The 21,038-nt window shown below is 48.5% G+C and overlaps 1 protein-coding gene across 1 annotated transcript in view; it reads right to left on the bottom strand.

The window, feature by feature from the left end:
• Nucleotides 1–21,038, bottom strand: part of tpm2 (tropomyosin 2 (beta)) — a 43,101-nt gene that overhangs the window by 4,229 nt on the left and 17,834 nt on the right. The window contains exon 2 of the mRNA XM_079256422.1: nt 210–335. Within this exon, the coding sequence (XP_079112548.1) occupies nt 210–335 (126 nt within the window). The remainder of the gene's footprint in view (nt 1–209; nt 336–21,038) is intronic.

Here is a 21,038-nt window from a genome sequence, read left to right as displayed (position 1 = left end):
ATAATAATGTTTTTGTATTTAAACATTTGTATCGATTTAATAATGTAATAATTTACATAAATTTGTCTTTATGTGTTCAACTTCCAGACATAAATGTTGCAGCATTTTTACCGTCTGTTCCTGTCAGTTAAAAATCTCCGAAACGTTTTTCTACACTTGAAGGGAACATTTTGAGCTGTGGCATCAAACATCTCCAAGGTTTAACTCACATCTGTGGCCTTCTTCTCCGCCTGCTCCAGCTTCTCCTGGGCATCCTTCAGGGACTCCGAGTATTTGTCCAGCTCATCTTCCACTCCTTTGAGCTTCTTCTGCAGACCCAGCAGCTCCTCCTCCAACTGCACACAAACACAACATGGAAGAATCAATCCCGAAAGGTCTGATGAAAGAAAAAGAAGCAGATTTTCTGAGAGGAGAAGATCCTCCAATCATAACCTGGCTGAATATCAAAGACTGCAGCTTAAATAAAGAAACCCATAAAACCAACCTGCAGGACAGACAGCAGAAGGCGATAAAACTCTGTTCAGCAGGATAGAAAGTAAGATAAGGTTATACTGAAAGACCTGGACCTGAACCTGGACCTGGACCTGGTTCAGGACTTGGACCTGGACCTGGACCTGGACTGGGACCGGGACGGGAACCTGGACCTGGACGTGAGCCTGGACCTGGACCAGGGCCTGAATCTGGACCTGGACCTGGTCCAGTACCTGGACCTGGACCTGGACCAGGTCATCTGGACGACATGTGGCGGTGTTAACGGGAAACGTGATGTCATCTGGACGACATGTGGCGGTGTTAACGGGAAACGTTGTGATGTCATCTGGACAACATGTGGCGGTGTTAACGGGAAATGTGGTGATGTCATCTGTTAACGGGAAATGTAGTGATGTCATCGAGACGACATGTGACGGTGTTAACGGAAAACGTGATGTCATCTGGACGACATGTGGTGATGTTAACGGGAAACGTCGTGATGTCATCTGGACGACGTGACGGTGTTAACGGGAAACGTCGTGATGTCATCTGGACGTCATGTGGCGATGTTAACGGGAAACGTGATGTCATCTGGACGACGTGACGGTGTTTACGGGAAATGTAGTGATGTCATCTGTTAACGGGAAATGTAGTAATATCATCAAGACGACGTGACGGTGTTAACGGAAAACGTTGTGATGTCATCTGGACGACATGTGGCGGTGTTAACGGGAAACGTTGTGATTTCATCTGGACGATGTGACGTGTTAACGGGATACGTGATTTCATCTGGACGACATGACGGTGTTAACGGGAAACGTGATGTCATCTGGATGACGTGACGGTGTTAACGGGATACGTCGTGATGTCATCTGGACGACATGTGACAGTGTTAAAGGGAGACATTGTGATGTCATCTGGACGACATGTGACGGTGTTAACAGGAGACGTCGTGATGTCATCTGGACGTCATGTGGCGATGTTAACGGGAAACGTTGTGATGTCATCTGGACGACGTGACGGTGTTTACGGGAAATGTAGTGATGTCATCTGTTAACGGGAAATGTAGTAATATCATCAAGACGACGTGACGGTGTTAACGGAAAACGTTGTGATGTCATCTGGACAACATGTGGCGGTGTTAACGGGAAACGTTGTGATTTCATCTGGACGACGTGACGGTGTTAACGGGATACGTGATTTCATCTGGACGACATGACGGTGTTAACGGGAAACGTGATGTCATCTGGATGACATGTGACGGTGTTAACGGGAGACATTGTGATGTCATCTGGACGACATGTGACGGTGTTAACAGGAGACGTTGTGATGTCATCTGGACGACATGTGACATGTGTTAACGGGAGACGTCGTGATGTCATTTGGACGACATGTGGCGGTGTTAACGGGAGACGTCGTGATGTCATTTGGACGACATGTGGCGGTGTTAACGGAAAACGTTGTGATGTCATCTGGACGACATGTGGCGGTGTTAACAGCAGACGTTGTGATGTCATCTGGACGACATGTGGCGGTGTTAACGGGAAACGTTGTGATGTCATCTGGACGACGTGGCGGTGTTAACAGGAGACGTTGTGATGTCATCTGGACAACATGTGGCGGTGTTAACGGGAAATGTAGTGATGTCATCTGTTAACGGGAAATGTAGTGATGTCATCGAGACGACATGTGACGGTGTTAACGGAAAACGTTGTGATGTCATCTGGACGACATATGGCGATGTTAACGGGAAATGTCGTGATGTCATCTGGACGTCATGTGGCGATGATAACGGGAAACGTCGTGATGTCATCTGGACGACGTGACGGTGTTAACGGGAAACGTCGTGATGTCATCTGGACGTCATGTGGCGATGTTAACGGGAAACGTCGTGATGTCATCTGGACGACGTGACGGTGTTAACGGGAAATGTAGTGATGTCATCTGTTAAAAGGAAATGTAGTGATGTCATCAAGACGACATGTGACGGTGTTAACGGAAAACGTTGTGATGTCATCTGGACAACATGTGGCGGTGTTAACGGGAAACGTCGTGATGTCATCTGGACGACGTGACGGTGTTAACAGGAGACGTTGGGATGTCATCTGGACAACATGTGGCGGTGTTAACGGGAAATGTAGTGATGTCATCTGTTAATGGGAAATGTAGTGATGTCATCGAGACGACATGTGACGGTGTTAACGGAAAACGTTGTGATGTCATCTGGACGACATGTGGCGATGTTAACGGGAAACGTCGTGATGTCATCTGGACGTCATGTGGCGATGTTAACGGGAAACGTGATGTCATCTGGACGACGTGACGGTGTTTACGGGAAATGTAGTGATGTCATCTGTTAACGGGAAATGTAGTAATATCATCAAGACGACGTGACGGTGTTAACGGAAAACGTTGTGATGTCATCTGGACGACATGTGGCGGTGTTAACGGGAAACGTTGTGATTTCATCTGGACGACGTGACGGTGTTAACGGGATACGTGATTTCATCTGGACGACATGACGGTGTTAACGGGAAACGTGATGTCATCTGGATGACATGTGACGGTGTTAACGGGAGACATTGTGATGTCATCTGGACGACATGTGACGGTGTTAACAGGAGACGTTGTGATGTCATCTGGACGACATGTGACATGTGTTAACGGGAGACGTCGTGATGTCATTTGGACGACATGTGGCGGTGTTAACGGGAGACGTCGTGATGTCATTTGGACGACATGTGGCGGTGTTAACGGAAAACGTTGTGATGTCATCTGGACGACATGTGGCGGTGTTAACAGCAGACGTTGTGATGTCATCTGGACGACATGTGGCGGTGTTAACGGGAAACGTTGTGATGTCATCTGGACGACGTGGCGGTGTTAACAGGAGACGTTGTGATGTCATCTGGACAACATGTGGCGGTGTTAACGGGAAATGTAGTGATGTCATCTGTTAACGGGAAATGTAGTGATGTCATCGAGACGACATGTGACGGTGTTAACGGAAAACGTTGTGATGTCATCTGGACGACATATGGCGATGTTAACGGGAAATGTCGTGATGTCATCTGGACGTCATGTGGCGATGATAACGGGAAACGTCGTGATGTCATCTGGACGACGTGACGGTGTTAACGGGAAACGTCGTGATGTCATCTGGACGTCATGTGGCGATGTTAACGGGAAACGTCGTGATGTCATCTGGACGACGTGACGGTGTTAACGGGAAATGTAGTGATGTCATCTGTTAACAGGAAATGTAGTGATGTCATCAAGACGACATGTGACGGTGTTAACGGAAAACGTTGTGATGTCATCTGGACAACATGTGGCGGTGTTAACGGGAAACGTCGTGATGTCATCTGGACGACGTGACGGTGTTAACAGGAGACGTTGGGATGTCATCGAGACGACATGTGACGGTGTTAACGGAAAACGTTGTGATGTCATCTGGACGACATGTGGCGATGTTAACGGGAAACGTCGTGATGTCATCTGGACGTCATGTGGCGATGTTAACGGGAAACGTCGTGATGTCATCTGGACGACGTGACGGTGTTAACGGGAAACGTCGTGATGTCATCTGGACGACATGTGACGGTGTTAACGGGAAATGTAGTGATGTCATCTGTTAACAGGAAATGTAGTGATGTCATCAAGACGACATGTGACGGTGTTAACGGAAAACGTTGTGATGTCATCTGGACAACATGTGGCGGTGTTAACGGGAAACGTTGTGATTTCATCTGGACGACGTGACGGTGTTAACGGGATACGTGATGTCATCTGGACGACATGACGGTGTTAACGGGAAACGTTGTGATGTCATCTGGATGACGTGACGGTGTTAAAGGGATACGTCGTGATGTCATCTGGACGACATGTGACAGTGTTAACGGGAGACATTGTGATGTCATCTGGACGACATTTGACGGTGTTAACGGGAGACGTCGTGATGTCATTTGGACGACATGTGGCGGTGTTAACGGAAAACGTTGTGATGTCATCTGGACGACATGTGGCGGTGTTAACAGGAGACGTTGTGATGTCATCTGGACGACATGTGACGGTGTTAACAGGAGACGTTGTGATGTCATCTGGACGACGTGACGGTGTTAACGGGATACGTGATTTCATCTGGACGACATGACGGTGTTAACGGGAAACGTTGTGATGTCATCTGGATGACGTGACGGTGTTAACGGGATACGTCGTGATATCATCTGGACGACATGTGACAGTGTTAACGGGAGACATTGTGATGTCATCTGGACGACATGTGACGGTGTTAACGGGAGACGTCGTGATGTCATCTGGACGACATGTGGCAGTGTTAACGGAAAACGTTGTGATGTCATCTGGACGACGTGACGGTGTTAACGGGATACGTGATTTCATCTGGACGACATGACGGTGTTAATGGGAAACGTGATGTCATCTGGATGACATGTGACGGTGTTAACGGGATACGTCGTGATGTCATCTGGACGACATGTGACAGTGTTAACGGGAGACATTGTGATGTCATCTGGACAACATGTGACGGTGTTAACGGGAGACGTCGTGATGTCATTTGGACGACATGTGGCAGTGTTAACGGAAAACGTTGTGATGTCATCTGGACGACATGTGGCGGTGTTAACGGGAAACGTCGTGATGTCATCTGGACGACATGTGACGGTGTTAACAGGAGACGTTGTGATGTCATCTGGACGACGTGACGGTGTTAACGGGAGACGTCGTGATGTCATTTGGACAACATGTGGCGGTGTTAACGTAAAACGTCGTGATGTCATTTGGACGACATGTGGCGGTGTTCACGGAAAACATTGTGATGTCATCTGGACGACATATGGCGATGTTAACGGGAAATGTCGTGATGTCATCTGGACGTCATGTGGCGATGATAACGGGAAACGTCGTGATGTCATCTGGACGACGTGACGGTGTTAACGGGAAACGTCGTGATGTCATCTGGACGTCATGTGGCGATGTTAACGGGAAACGTCGTGATGTCATCTGGACGACGTGACGGTGTTAACGGGAAATGTAGTGATGTCATCTGTTAATGGGAAATGTAGTGATGTCATCGAGACGACATGTGACGGTGTTAACGGAAAACGTTGTGATGTCATCTGGACGACATGTGGCGATGTTAACGGGAAACGTCGTGATGTCATCTGGACGTCATGTGGCGATGTTAACGGGAAACGTCGTGATGTCATCTGGACGACGTGACGGTGTTAACGGGAAACGTCGTGATGTCATCTGGACGTCATGTGGCGATGTTAACGGGAAACGTCGTGATGTCATCTGGACGACATGTGACGGTGTTAACGGGAAATGTAGTGATGTCATCTGTTAACAGGAAATGTAGTGATGTCATCAAGACGACATGTGACGGTGTTAACGGAAAACGTTGTGATGTCATCTGGACAACATGTGGCGGTGTTAACGGGAAACGTTGTGATTTCATCTGGACGACGTGACGGTGTTAACGGGATACGTGATTTCATCTGGACGACATGACGGTGTTAACGGGAAACGTTGTGATGTCATCTGGATGACGTGACGGTGTTAAAGGGATACGTCGTGATGTCATCTGGACGACATGTGACAGTGTTAACGGGAGACATTGTGATGTCATCTGGACGACATGTGACGGTGTTAACGGGAGACGTCGTGATGTCATTTGGACGACATGTGGCGGTGTTAACGGAAAACGTTGTGATGTCATCTGGACGACATGTGGCGGTGTTAACAGGAGACGTTGTGATGTCATCTGGACGACATGTGACGGTGTTAACAGGAGACGTTGTGATGTCATCTGGACGACGTGACGGTGTTAACGGGATACGTGATTTCATCTGGACGACATGACGGTGTTAACGGGAAACGTTGTGATGTCATCTGGATGACATGTGACGGTGTTAACGGGATACGTCGTGATGTCATCTGGACGACATGTGACAGTGTTAACGGGAGACATTGTGATGTCATCTGGACGACATGTGACGGTGTTAACGGGAGACGTCGTGATGTCATCTGGACGACATGTGACAGTGTTAACGGGAGACGTTGTGATGTCATCTGGACGACATGTGGCAGTGTTAACGGGAGACATTGTGATGTCATCTGGACGACATGTGGCGGTGTTAACAGGAGACGTTGTGATGTCATCTTGACGACATGTGATGGTGTTAACAGGAGACGTTGTGATGTCATCTGGACGACGTGACGGTGTTAACGGGATACGTGATTTCATCTGGACGACATGACGGTGTTAACGGGAAACGTCGTGATGTCATTTGGACGACATGTGGCGGTGTTAACGGAAAACGTTGTGATGTCATCTGGACGACATGTGGCGGTGTTCACGGAAAACGTTGTGATGTCATCTGGACAACATGTGGCGGTGTTAACGGGAAACGTTGTGATTTCATCTGGACGACGTGACGGTGTTAACGGGATACGTGATTTCATCTGGACGACATGACGGTGTTAACGGGAAACGTGATGTCATCTGGATGACATGTGACGGTGTTAACGGGATACGTCGTGATGTCATCTGGACGACATGTGACAGTGTTAACGGGAGACATTGTGATGTCATCTGGACGACATGTGACGGTGTTAACGGGAGACGTCGTGATGTCATTTGGACGACATGTGGCAGTGTTAACGGAAAACGTTGTGATGTCATCTGGACGACATGTGGCGGTGTTAACGGGAAACGTCGTGATGTCATCTGGACGACATGTGACGGTGTTAACAGGAGACGTTGTGATGTCATCTGGACGACGTGACGGTGTTAACGGGATACGTGATTTCATCTGGACGACATGACGGTGTTAACGGGAAACGTTGTGATGTCATCTGGATGACGTGACGGTGTTAAAGGGATACGTCGTGATGTCATCTGGACGACATGTGACAGTGTTAACGGGAGACATTGTGATGTCATCTGGACGACATGTGACGGTGTTAACGGGAGACGTGATGTCATCTGGACGACATGTGACAGTGTTAACGGGAGACATTGTGATGTCATCTGGACGACATGTGGCAGTGTTAACGGAAAACGTTGTGATGTCATCTGGACGACATGTGGCGGTGTTAACAGGAGACGTTGTGATGTCATCTGGACGACATGTGATGGTGTTAACAGGAGACGTTGTGATGTCATCTGGACGACGTGACGGTGTTAACGGGATACGTGATTTCATCTGGACGACATGACGGTGTTAACGGGAAACGTCGTGATGTCATTTGGACGACATGTGACGGTGTTAACGGAAAACGTTGTGATGTCATCTGGACGACATGTGGCGGTGTTCACGGAAAACGTTGTGATGTCATCTGGACAACATGTGGCGGTGTTAACGGGAAACGTTGTGATTTCATCTGGACGACGTGACGGTGTTAACGGGATACGTGATTTCATCTGGACGACATGACGGTGTTAACGGGAAACGTGATGTCATCTGGATGACATGTGACGGTGTTAACGGGATACGTCGTGATGTCATCTGGACGACATGTGACAGTGTTAACGGGAGACATTGTGATGTCATCTGGACGACATGTGACGGTGTTAACGGGAGACGTCGTGATGTCATTTGGACGACATGTGGCAGTGTTAACGGAAAACGTTGTGATGTCATCTGGACGACATGTGGCGGTGTTAACGGGAAACGTCGTGATGTCATCTGGACGACATGTGACGGTGTTAACAGGAGACGTTGTGATGTCATCTGGACGACGTGACGGTGTTAACGGGAGACGTCGTGATGTCATTTGGACAACATGTGGCGGTGTTAACGTAAAACGTCGTGATGTCATTTGGACGACATGTGGCGGTGTTTACGGAAAACATTGTGATGTCATCTGGACGACATATGGCGATGTTAACGGGAAATGTCGTGATGTCATCTGGACGTCATGTGGCGATGATAACGGGAAACGTCGTGATGTCATCTGGACGACGTGACGGTGTTAACGGGAAACGTCGTGATGTCATCTGGACGTCATGTGGCGATGTTAACGGGAAACGTCGTGATGTCATCTGGACGACGTGACGGTGTTAACGGGAAATGTAGTGATGTCATCTGTTAACAGGAAATGTAGTGATGTCATCAAGACGACATGTGACGGTGTTAACGGAAAACGTTGTGATGTCATCTGGACAACATGTGGCGGTGTTAACGGGAAACGTCGTGATGTCATCTGGACGACGTGACGGTGTTAACAGGAGACGTTGGGATGTCATCTGGACAACATGTGGCGGTGTTAACGGGAAATGTAGTGATGTCATCTGTTAATGGGAAATGTAGTGATGTCATCGAGACGACATGTGACGGTGTTAACGGAAAACGTTGTGATGTCATCTGGACGACATGTGGCGATGTTAACGGGAAACGTCGTGATGTCATCTGGACGTCATGTGGCGATGTTAACGGGAAACGTCGTGATGTCATCTGGACGACGTGACGGTGTTAACGGGAAACGTCGTGATGTCATCTGGACGTCATGTGGCGATGTTAACGGGAAACGTCGTGATGTCATCTGGACGACATGTGACGGTGCTAACGGGAAATGTAGTGATGTCATCTGCTAACAGGAAATGTAGTGATGTCATCAAGACGACATGTGACGGTGTTAACGGAAAACGTTGTGATGTCATCTGGACAACATGTGGCGGTGTTAACGGGAAACGTTGTGATTTCATCTGGACGACGTGACGGTGTTAACGGGATACGTGATTTAATCTGGACGACATGACGGTGTTAACGGGAAACGTGATGTCATCTGGATGACATGTGACGGTGTTAACGGGATACGTCGTGATGTCATCTGGACGACATGTGACAGTGTTAACGGGAGACATTGTGATGTCATCTGGACGACATGTGACGGTGTTAACGGGAGACGTCGTGATGTCATTTGGACGACATGTGGCAGTGTTAACGGAAAACGTTGTGATGTCATCTGGACGACATGTGGCGGTGTTAACGGGAAACGTCGTGATGTCATCTGGACGACATGTGACGGTGTTAACAGGAGACGTTGTGATGTCATCTGGACGACGTGACGGTGTTAACGGGATACGTGATTTCATCTGGACGACATGACGGTGTTAACGGGAAACGTTGTGATGTCATCTGGATGACGTGACGGTGTTAAAGGGATACGTCGTGATGTCATCTGGACGACATGTGACAGTGTTAACGGGAGACATTGTGATGTCATCTGGACGACATGTGACGGTGTTAACGGGAGACGTCGTGATGTCATTTGGACGACATGTGGCGGTGTTAACGGAAAACGTTGTGATGTCATCTGGACGACATGTGGCGGTGTTAACAGGAGACGTTGTGATGTCATCTGGACGACATGTGACGGTGTTAACAGGAGACGTTGTGATGTCATCTGGACGACGTGACGGTGTTAACGGGATACGTGATTTCATCTGGACGACATGACGGTGTTAACGGGAAACGTTGTGATGTCATCTGGATGACATGTGACGGTGTTAACGGGATACGTCGTGATGTCATCTGGACGACATGTGACAGTGTTAACGGGAGACATTGTGATGTCATCTGGACGACATGTGACGGTGTTAACGGGAGACGTCGTGATGTCATCTGGACGACATGTGACAGTGTTAACGGGAGACATTGTGATGTCATCTGGACGACATGTGGCAGTGTTAACGGAAAACGTTGTGATGTCATCTGGACGACATGTGGCGGTGTTAACAGGAGACGTTGTGATGTCATCTGGACGACATGTGATGGTGTTAACAGGAGACGTTGTGATGTCATCTGGACGACGTGACGGTGTTAACGGGATACGTGATTTCATCTGGACGACATGACGGTGTTAACGGGAAACGTCGTGATGTCATTTGGACGACATGTGACGGTGTTAACGGAAAACGTTGTGATGTCATCTGGACGACATGTGGCGGTGTTCACGGAAAACGTTGTGATGTCATCTGGACAACATGTGGCGGTGTTAACGGGAAACGTTGTGATTTCATCTGGACGACGTGACGGTGTTAACGGGATACGTGATTTCATCTGGACGACATGACGGTGTTAACGGGAAACGTGATGTCATCTGGATGACATGTGACGGTGTTAACGGGATACGTCGTGATGTCATCTGGACGACATGTGACAGTGTTAACGGGAGACATTGTGATGTCATCTGGACGACATGTGACGGTGTTAACGGGAGACGTGATGTCATTTGGACGACATGTGGCAGTGTTAACGGAAAACGTTGTGATGTCATCTGGACGACATGTGGCGGTGTTAACGGGAAACGTCGTGATGTCATCTGGACGACATGTGACGGTGTTAACAGGAGACGTTGTGATGTCATCTGGACGACGTGACGGTGTTAACGGGAGACGTCGTGATGTCATTTGGACAACATGTGGCGGTGTTAACGTAAAACGTCGTGATGTCATTTGGACGACATGTGGCGGTGTTTACGGAAAACATTGTGATGTCATCTGGACGACATATGGCGATGTTAACGGGAAACGTGATGTCATCTGGATGACATGTGACGGTGTTAACGGGATACGTCGTGATGTCATCTGGACGACATGTGACAGTGTTAACGGGAGACATTGTGATGTCATCTGGACGACATGTGACGGTGTTAACGGGAGACGTCGTGATGTCATTTGGACGACATGTGGCAGTGTTAACGGAAAACGTTGTGATGTCATCTGGACGACATGTGGCGGTGTTAACGGGAAACGTCGTGATGTCATCTGGACGACATGTGACGGTGTTAACAGGAGACGTTGTGATGTCATCTGGACGACGTGACGGTGTTAACGGGAGACGTCGTGATGTCATTTGGACAACATGTGGCGGTGTTAACGTAAAACGTCGTGATGTCATTTGGACGACATGTGGCGGTGTTTACGGAAAACATTGTGATGTCATCTGGACGACATATGGCGATGTTAACGGGAAATGTCGTGATGTCATCTGGACGTCATGTGGCGATGATAACGGGAAACGTCGTGATGTCATCTGGACGACGTGACGGTGTTAACGGGAAACGTCGTGATGTCATCTGGACGTCATGTGGCGATGTTAACGGGAAACGTCGTGATGTCATCTGGACGACGTGACGGTGTTAACGGGAAATGTAGTGATGTCATCTGTTAACAGGAAATGTAGTGATGTCATCAAGACGACATGTGACGGTGTTAACGGAAAACGTTGTGATGTCATCTGGACAACATGTGGCGGTGTTAACGGGAAACGTCGTGATGTCATCTGGACGACGTGACGGTGTTAACAGGAGACGTTGGGATGTCATCTGGACAACATGTGGCGGTGTTAACGGGAAATGTAGTGATGTCATCTGTTAATGGGAAATGTAGTGATGTCATCGAGACGACATGTGACGGTGTTAACGGAAAACGTTGTGATGTCATCTGGACGACATGTGGCGATGTTAACGGGAAACGTCGTGATGTCATCTGGACGTCATGTGGCGATGTTAACGGGAAACGTCGTGATGTCATCTGGACGACGTGACGGTGTTAACGGGAAACGTCGTGATGTCATCTGGACGTCATGTGGCGATGTTAACGGGAAACGTCGTGATGTCATCTGGACGACATGTGACGGTGCTAACGGGAAATGTAGTGATGTCATCTGCTAACAGGAAATGTAGTGATGTCATCAAGACGACATGTGACGGTGTTAACGGAAAACGTTGTGATGTCATCTGGACAACATGTGGCGGTGTTAACGGGAAACGTTGTGATTTCATCTGGACGACGTGACGGTGTTAACGGGATACGTGATTTAATCTGGACGACATGACGGTGTTAACGGGAAACGTGTTGTCATCTGGATGACATGTGACGGTGTTAACGGGATACGTCGTGATGTCATCTGGACGACATGTGACAGTGTTAACGGGAGACATTGTGATGTCATCTGGACGACATGTGACGGTGTTAACGGGAGACGTCGTGATGTCATTTGGACGACATGTGGCAGTGTTAACGGAAAACGTTGTGATGTCATCTGGACGACATGTGGCGGTGTTAACGGGAAACGTCGTGATGTCATCTGGACGACATGTGACGGTGTTAACAGGAGACGTTGTGATGTCATCTGGACGACGTGACGGTGTTAACGGGATACGTGATTTCATCTGGACGACATGACGGTGTTAACGGGAAACGTTGTGATGTCATCTGGATGACGTGACGGTGTTAAAGGGATACGTCGTGATGTCATCTGGACGACATGTGACAGTGTTAACGGGAGACATTGTGATGTCATCTGGACGACATGTGACGGTGTTAACGGGAGACGTCGTGATGTCATTTGGACGACATGTGGCGGTGTTAACGGAAAACGTTGTGATGTCATCTGGACGACATGTGGCGGTGTTAACAGGAGACGTTGTGATGTCATCTGGACGACATGTGACGGTGTTAACAGGAGACGTTGTGATGTCATCTGGACGACGTGACGGTGTTAACGGGATACGTGATTTCATCTGGACGACATGACGGTGTTAACGGGAAACGTTGTGATGTCATCTGGATGACATGTGACGGTGTTAACGGGATACGTCGTGATGTCATCTGGACGACATGTGACAGTGTTAACGGGAGACATTGTGATGTCATCTGGACGACATGTGACGGTGTTAACGGGAGACGTCGTGATGTCATCTGGACGACATGTGACAGTGTTAACGGGAGACATTGTGATGTCATCTGGACGACATGTGGCAGTGTTAACGGAAAACGTTGTGATGTCATCTGGACGACATGTGGCGGTGTTAACAGGAGACGTTGTGATGTCATCTGGACGACATGTGATGGTGTTAACAGGAGACGTTGTGATGTCATCTGGACGACGTGACGGTGTTAACGGGATACGTGATTTCATCTGGACGACATGACGGTGTTAACGGGAAACGTCGTGATGTCATTTGGACGACATGTGACGGTGTTAACGGAAAACGTTGTGATGTCATCTGGACGACATGTGGCGGTGTTCACGGAAAACGTTGTGATGTCATCTGGACAACATGTGGCGGTGTTAACGGGAAACGTTGTGATTTCATCTGGACGACGTGACGGTGTTAACGGGATACGTGATTTCATCTGGACGACATGACGGTGTTAACGGGAAACGTGATGTCATCTGGATGACATGTGACGGTGTTAACGGGATACGTCGTGATGTCATCTGGACGACATGTGACAGTGTTAACGGGAGACATTGTGATGTCATCTGGACGACATGTGACGGTGTTAACGGGAGACGTCGTGATGTCATTTGGACGACATGTGGCAGTGTTAACGGAAAACGTTGTGATGTCATCTGGACGACATGTGGCGGTGTTAACGGGAAACGTCGTGATGTCATCTGGACGACATGTGACGGTGTTAACAGGAGACGTTGTGATGTCATCTGGACGACGTGACGGTGTTAACGGGAGACGTCGTGATGTCATTTGGACAACATGTGGCGGTGTTAACGTAAAACGTCGTGATGTCATTTGGACGACATGTGGCGGTGTTTACGGAAAACATTGTGATGTCATCTGGACGACATATGGCGATGTTAACGGGAAATGTCGTGATGTCATCTGGACGTCATGTGGCGATGATAACGGGAAACGTCGTGATGTCATCTGGACGACGTGACGGTGTTAACGGGAAACGTCGTGATGTCATCTGGACGTCATGTGGCGATGTTAACGGGAAACGTCGTGATGTCATCTGGACGACGTGACGGTGTTAACGGGAAATGTAGTGATGTCATCTGTTAACAGGAAATGTAGTGATGTCATCAAGACGACATGTGACGGTGTTAACGGAAAACGTTGTGATGTCATCTGGACAACATGTGGCGGTGTTAACGGGAGACGTCGTGATGTCATTTGGACGACATGTGGCAGTGTTAACGGAAAACGTTGTGATGTCATCTGGACGACATGTGGCGGTGTTAACGGGAAACGTCGTGATGTCATCTGGACGACATGTGACGGTGTTAACAGGAGACGTTGTGATGTCATCTGGACAACATGTGGCGGTGTTAACGGGAAATGTAGTGATGTCATCTGTTAATGGGAAATGTAGTGATGTCATCGAGACGACATGTGACGGTGTTAACGGAAAACGTTGTGATGTCATCTGGACGACATGTGGCGATGTTAACGGGAAACGTCGTGATGTCATCTGGACGTCATGTGGCGATGTTAACGGGAAACGTCGTGATGTCATCTGGACGACGTGACGGTGTTAACGGGAAACGTCGTGATGTCATCTGGACGTCATGTGGCGATGTTAACGGGAAACGTCGTGATGTCATCTGGACGACATGTGACGGTGCTAACGGGAAATGTAGTGATGTCATCTGCTAACAGGAAATGTAGTGATGTCATCAAGACGACATGTGACGGTGTTAACGGAAAACGTTGTGATGTCATCTGGACAACATGTGGCGGTGTTAACGGGAAACGTTGTGATTTCATCTGGACGACGTGACGGTGTTAACGGGATACGTGATTTCATCTGGACGACATGACGGTGTTAACGGGAGACGTCGTGATGTCATCTGGATGACATGTGACGGTGTTAACGGGATACGTCGTGATGTCATCTGGACGACATGTGACAGTGTTAACGGGAGACATTGTGATGTCATCTGGACGACATGTGGCGGTGTTAACAGGAGACGTTGTGATGTCATCTGGACGACATGTGATGGTGTTAACAGGAGACGTTGTGATGTCATCTGGACGACGTGACGGTGTTAACGGGATACGTGATTTCATCTGGACGACATGACGGTGTTAACGGGAAACGTCGTGATGTCATTTGGACGACATGTGGCGGTGTTAACGGAAAACGTTGTGATGTCATCTGGACGACATGTGGCGGTGTTCACGGAAAACGTTGTGATGTCATCTGGACAACATGTGGCGGTGTTAACGGGAAACGTTGTGATTTCATCTGGACGACGTGACGGTGTTAACGGGATACGTGATTTCATCTGGACGACATGACGGTGTTAACGGGAAACGTGATGTCATCTGGATGACATGTGACGGTGTTAACGGGATACGTCGTGATGTCATCTGGACGACATGTGACAGTGTTAACGGGAGACATTGTGATGTCATCTGGACGACATGTGACGGTGTTAACGGGAGACGTCGTGATGTCATTTGGACGACATGTGGCAGTGTTAACGGAAAACGTTGTGATGTCATCTGGACGACGTGGCGGTGTTAACGGGAAACGTCGTGATGTCATCTGGACGACATGTGACGGTGTTAACAGGAGATGTTGTGATGTCATCTGGACGACGTGACGGTGTTAACGGGAGACGTCGTGATGTCATTTGGACAACATGTGGCGGTGTTAACGTAAAACGTCGTGATGTCATTTGGACGACATGTGGCGGTGTTCACGGAAAACATTGTGATGTCATCTGGACAACATGTGGCGGTGTTAACGGGAAATGTAGTGATGTCATCTGTTAACGGGAAATGTAGTGATGTCATCGAGACGACATGTGACGGTGTTAACGGAAAACGTTGTGATGTCATCTGGACGACATGTGGCGATGTTAACGGGAAACGTCGTGATGTCATCTGGACGTCATGTGGCGATGTTAACGGGAAACGTCGTGATGTCATCTGGACGACGTGACGGTGTTAACGGGAAACGTCGTGATGTCATCTGGACGTCATGTGGCGATGTTAACGGGAAACGTCGTGATGTCATCTGGACGACGTGACGGTGTTAACGGGAAATGTAGTGATGTCATCTGTTAACGGGAAATGTAGTGATGTCATCGAGACGACATGTGACGGTGTTAACGGAAAACGTTGTGATGTCATCTGGACGACATGTGGCGATGTTAACGGGAAACGTCGTGATGTCATCTGGACGTCATGTGGCGATGTTAACGGGAAACGTCGTGATGTCATCTGGACGACGTGACGGTGTTAACGGGAAACGTCGTGATGTCATCTGGACGTCATGTGGCGATGTTAACGGGAAACGTCGTGATGTCATCTGGATGACGTGACGTGTTAACGGGAAATGTAGTGATGTCATCTGTTAACAGGAAATGTAGTGATGTCATCAAGACGACATGTGACGGTGTTAACGGAAAACGTCGTGATGTCATCTGGACGACATATGACAGTGTTAACGGGAGACATTGTGATGTCATCTGGACGACATGTGACGGTGTTAACGGGATACGTCGTGATGTCATTTGGACGACATGTGGCGGTGTTAACGGAAAACGTTGTGATGTCATCTGGACGACATGTGGCGGTGTTAACAGGAGACGTTGTGATGTCATCTGGACGACATGTGACGGTGTTAACGGGATACGTGATTTCATCTGGACGACATGACGGTGTTAACGGGAAACGTTGTGATGTCATCTGGATGACATGTGACGGTGTTAAAGGGATACGTCGTGATGTCATCTGGACGACATGTGACAGTGTTAACGGGAGACATTGTGATGTCATCTGGACGACATGTGACTGTGTTAACGGGAGACGTCGTGATGTCATTTGGACGACATGTGGCGGTGTTAACGGGAAAACGTGATGTCATCTGGACGACATGTGGCAGTGTTAACGGAAAACGTTGTGATGTCATCTGGACGACATGTGGCAGTGTTAACGGGAAACGTCGTGATGTCATCTGGACGACATGTGACGGTGTTAACAGGAGACGTTGTGATGTCATCTGGACGACGTGACGGTGTTAACGGGAGACATCGTGATGTCATTTGGACAACATGTGGCGGTGTTAACGTAAAACGTCGTGATGTCATTTGGACGACATGTGGCGGTGTTCACGGAAAACATTGTGATGTCATCTGGACAACATGTGGCGGTGTTAACGGGAAATGTAGTGATGTCATCTGTTAACGGGAAATGTAGTGATGTCATCGAGACGACATGTGACGGTGTTAACGGAAAACGTTGTGATGTCATCTGGACGACATGTGGCGATGTTAACGGGAAACGTCGTGATGTCATCTGGACGTCATGTGGCGATGTTAACGGGAAACGTCGTGATGTCATCTGGACGACGTGACGGTGTTAACGGGAAACGTCGTGATGTCATCTGGACGTCATGTGGCGATGTTAACGGGAAACGTCGTGATGTCATCTGGACGACATGTGGCGGTGTTCACGGAAAACGTTGTGATGTCATCTGGACGACATGTGGCGGTGTTAACGGGAAACGTCGTGATGTCATCTGGACGACATGTGACGGTGTTAACAGGAGACGTTGTGATGTCATCTGGACGACGTGACGGTGTTAACGTGAGACGTCGTGATGTCATTTGGACAACATGTGGCGGTGTTAACGTAAAACGTCGTGATGTCATTTGGACGACATGTGGCGGTGTTCACGGAAAACATTGTGATGTCATCTGGACAACATGTGGCGGTGTTAACGGGAAATGTAGTGATGTCATCTGTTAACGGGAAATGTAGTGATGTCATCGAGACGACATGTGACGGTGTTAACGGAAAACGTTGTGATGTCATCTGGACGACATGTGGCGATGTTAACGGGAAACGTCGTGATGTCATCTGGACGTCATGTGGCGATGTTAACGGGAAACGTCGTGATGTCATCTGGACGACGTGACGGTGTTAACGGGAAACGTCGTGATGTCATCTGGACGTCATGTGGCGATGTTAACGGGAAACGTCGTGATGTCATCTGGACGACATGTGACGGTGTTAACGGGAAATGTAGTGATGTCATCTGTTAACGGGAAATGTAGTGATGTCATCGAGACGACATGTGACGTGTTAACGGAAAACGTTGTGATGTCATCTGGACGACATGTGGCGATGTTAACGGGAAACGTCGTGATGTCATCTGGACGTCATGTGGCGATGTTAACGGGAAACGTCGTGATGTCATCTGGACGACGTGACGGTGTTAACGGGAAACGTCGTGATGTCATCTGGACGTCATGTGGCGATGTTAACGGGAAACGTCGTGATGTCATCTGGACGACATGTGACGTGTTAACGGGAAATGTAGTGATGTCATCTGTTAACAGGAAATGTAGTGATGTCATCAAGACGACATGTGACGGTGTTAACGGAAAACGTTGTGATGTCATCTGGACAACATGTGGCGGTGTTAACGGGAAACGTGATTTCATCTGGACGACGTGACGGTGTTAACGGGATACGTGATTTCATCTGGACGACATGACGGTGTTAACGGGAAACGTTGTGATGTCATCTGGATGACATGTGACGGTGTTAAAGGGATACGTCGTGATGTCATCTGGACGACATGTGACAGTGTTAACGGGAAATGTAGTGATGTCATCTGCTAACAGGAAATGTAGTGATGTCATCAAGACGACATGTGACGGTGTTAACGGGAAACGTCGTGATGTCATCTGGACGACGTGACGGTGTTAACGGGAAACGTCGTGATGTCATCTGGACGTCATGTGGCGATGTTAACGGGAAACGTCGTGATGTCATGTGGACGACATGTGACGGTGCTAACGGGAAATGTAGTGATGTCATCTGCTAACAGGAAATGTAGTGATGTCATCAAGACGACATGTGACGGTGTTAACGGAAAACGTTGTGATGTCATCTGGACAACATGTGGCGGTGTTAACGGGAAACGTTGTGATTTCATCTGGACGACGTGACGGTGTTAACGGGATACGTGATTTCATCTGGACGACATGACGGTGTTAACGGGAGACGTCGTGATGTCATCTGGATGACATGTGACGGTGTTAACGGGATACGTCGTGATGTCATCTGGACGACATGTGGCGATGTTAACGGGAAACGTCGTGATGTCATCTGGACGACGTGACGGTGTTAACAGGAGACGTTGTGATGTCATCTGGACGACATGTGATGGTGTTAACAGGAGACGTTGTGATGTCATCTGGACGACGTGACGGTGTTAACGGGATACGTGATTTCATCTGGACGACATGACGGTGTTAACGGGAAACGTCGTGATGTCATTTGGACGACATGTGGCGGTGTTAACGGAAAACGTTGTGATGTCATCTGGACGACATGTGGCGGTGTTCACGGAAAACGTTGTGATGTCATCTGGACAACATGTGGCGGTGTTAACGGGAAACGTTGTGATTTCATCTGGACGACGTGACGGTGTTAACGGGATACGTGATTTCATCTGGACGACATGACGGTGTTAACGGGAAACGTGATGTCATCTGGATGACATGTGACGGTGTTAACGGGATACGTCGTGATGTCATCTGGACGACATGTGACAGTGTTAACGGGAGACATTGTGATGTCATCTGGACGACATGTGACGGTGTTAACGGGAGACGTCGTGATGTCATTTGGACGACATGTGGCAGTGTTAACGGAAAACGTTGTGATGTCATCTGGACGACGTGGCGGTGTTAACGGGAAACGTCGTGATGTCATCTGGACGACATGTGACGGTGTTAACAGGAGACGTTGTGATGTCATCTGGACGACGTGACGGTGTTAACGGGAGACGTCGTGATGTCATTTGGACAACATGTGGCGGTGTTAACGTAAAACGTCGTGATGTCATTTGGACGACATGTGGCGGTGTTCACGGAAAACATTGTGATGTCATCTGGACAACATGTGGCGGTGTTAACGGGAAATGTAGTGATGTCATCTGTTAACGGGAAATGTAGTGATGTCATCGAGACGACATGTGACGGTGTTAACGGAAAACGTTGTGATGTCATCTGGACGACATGTGGCGATGTTAACGGGAAACGTCGTGATGTCATCTGGACGTCATGTGGCGATGTTAACGGGAAACGTCGTGATGTCATCTGGACGACGTGACGGTGTTAACGGGAAACGTCGTGATGTCATCTGGACGTCATGTGGCGATGTTAACGGGAAACGTCGTGATGTCATCTGGACGACGTGACGGTGTTAACGGGAAATGTAGTGATGTCATCTGTTAACGGGAAATGTAGTGATGTCATCGAGACGACATGTGACGGTGTTAACGGAAAACGTTGTGATGTCATCTGGACGACATGTGGCGATGTTAACGGGAAACGTCGTGATGTCATCTGGACGTCATGTGGCGATGTTAACGGGAAACGTCGTGATGTCATCTGGACGACGTGACGGTGTTAACGGGAAACGTCGTGATGTCATCTGGACGTCATGTGGCGATGTTAACGGGAAACGTCGTGATGTCATCTGGATGACGTGACGTGTTAACGGGAAATGTAGTGATGTCATCTGTTAACAGGAAATGTAGTGATGTCATCAAGACGACATGTGACGGTGTTAACGGAAAACGTCGTGATGTCATCTGGACGACATATGACAGTGTTAACGGGAGACATTGTGATGTCATCTGGACGACATGTGACGGTGTTAACGGGATACGTCGTGATGTCATTTGGACGACATGTGGCGGTGTTAACGGAAAACGTTGTGATGTCATCTGGACGACATGTGGCGGTGTTAACAGGAGA

This window comes from Telmatherina bonti (genome assembly GCF_933228915.1).
Source record: "Telmatherina bonti genome assembly, chromosome: 17".
Taxonomy (NCBI): Eukaryota; Metazoa; Chordata; class Actinopteri; order Atheriniformes; family Telmatherinidae; genus Telmatherina; species Telmatherina bonti.
The sequence above is the reverse complement of the archived record's forward strand: the minus strand, read 5'-3'. Positions and strand labels throughout refer to the sequence as shown.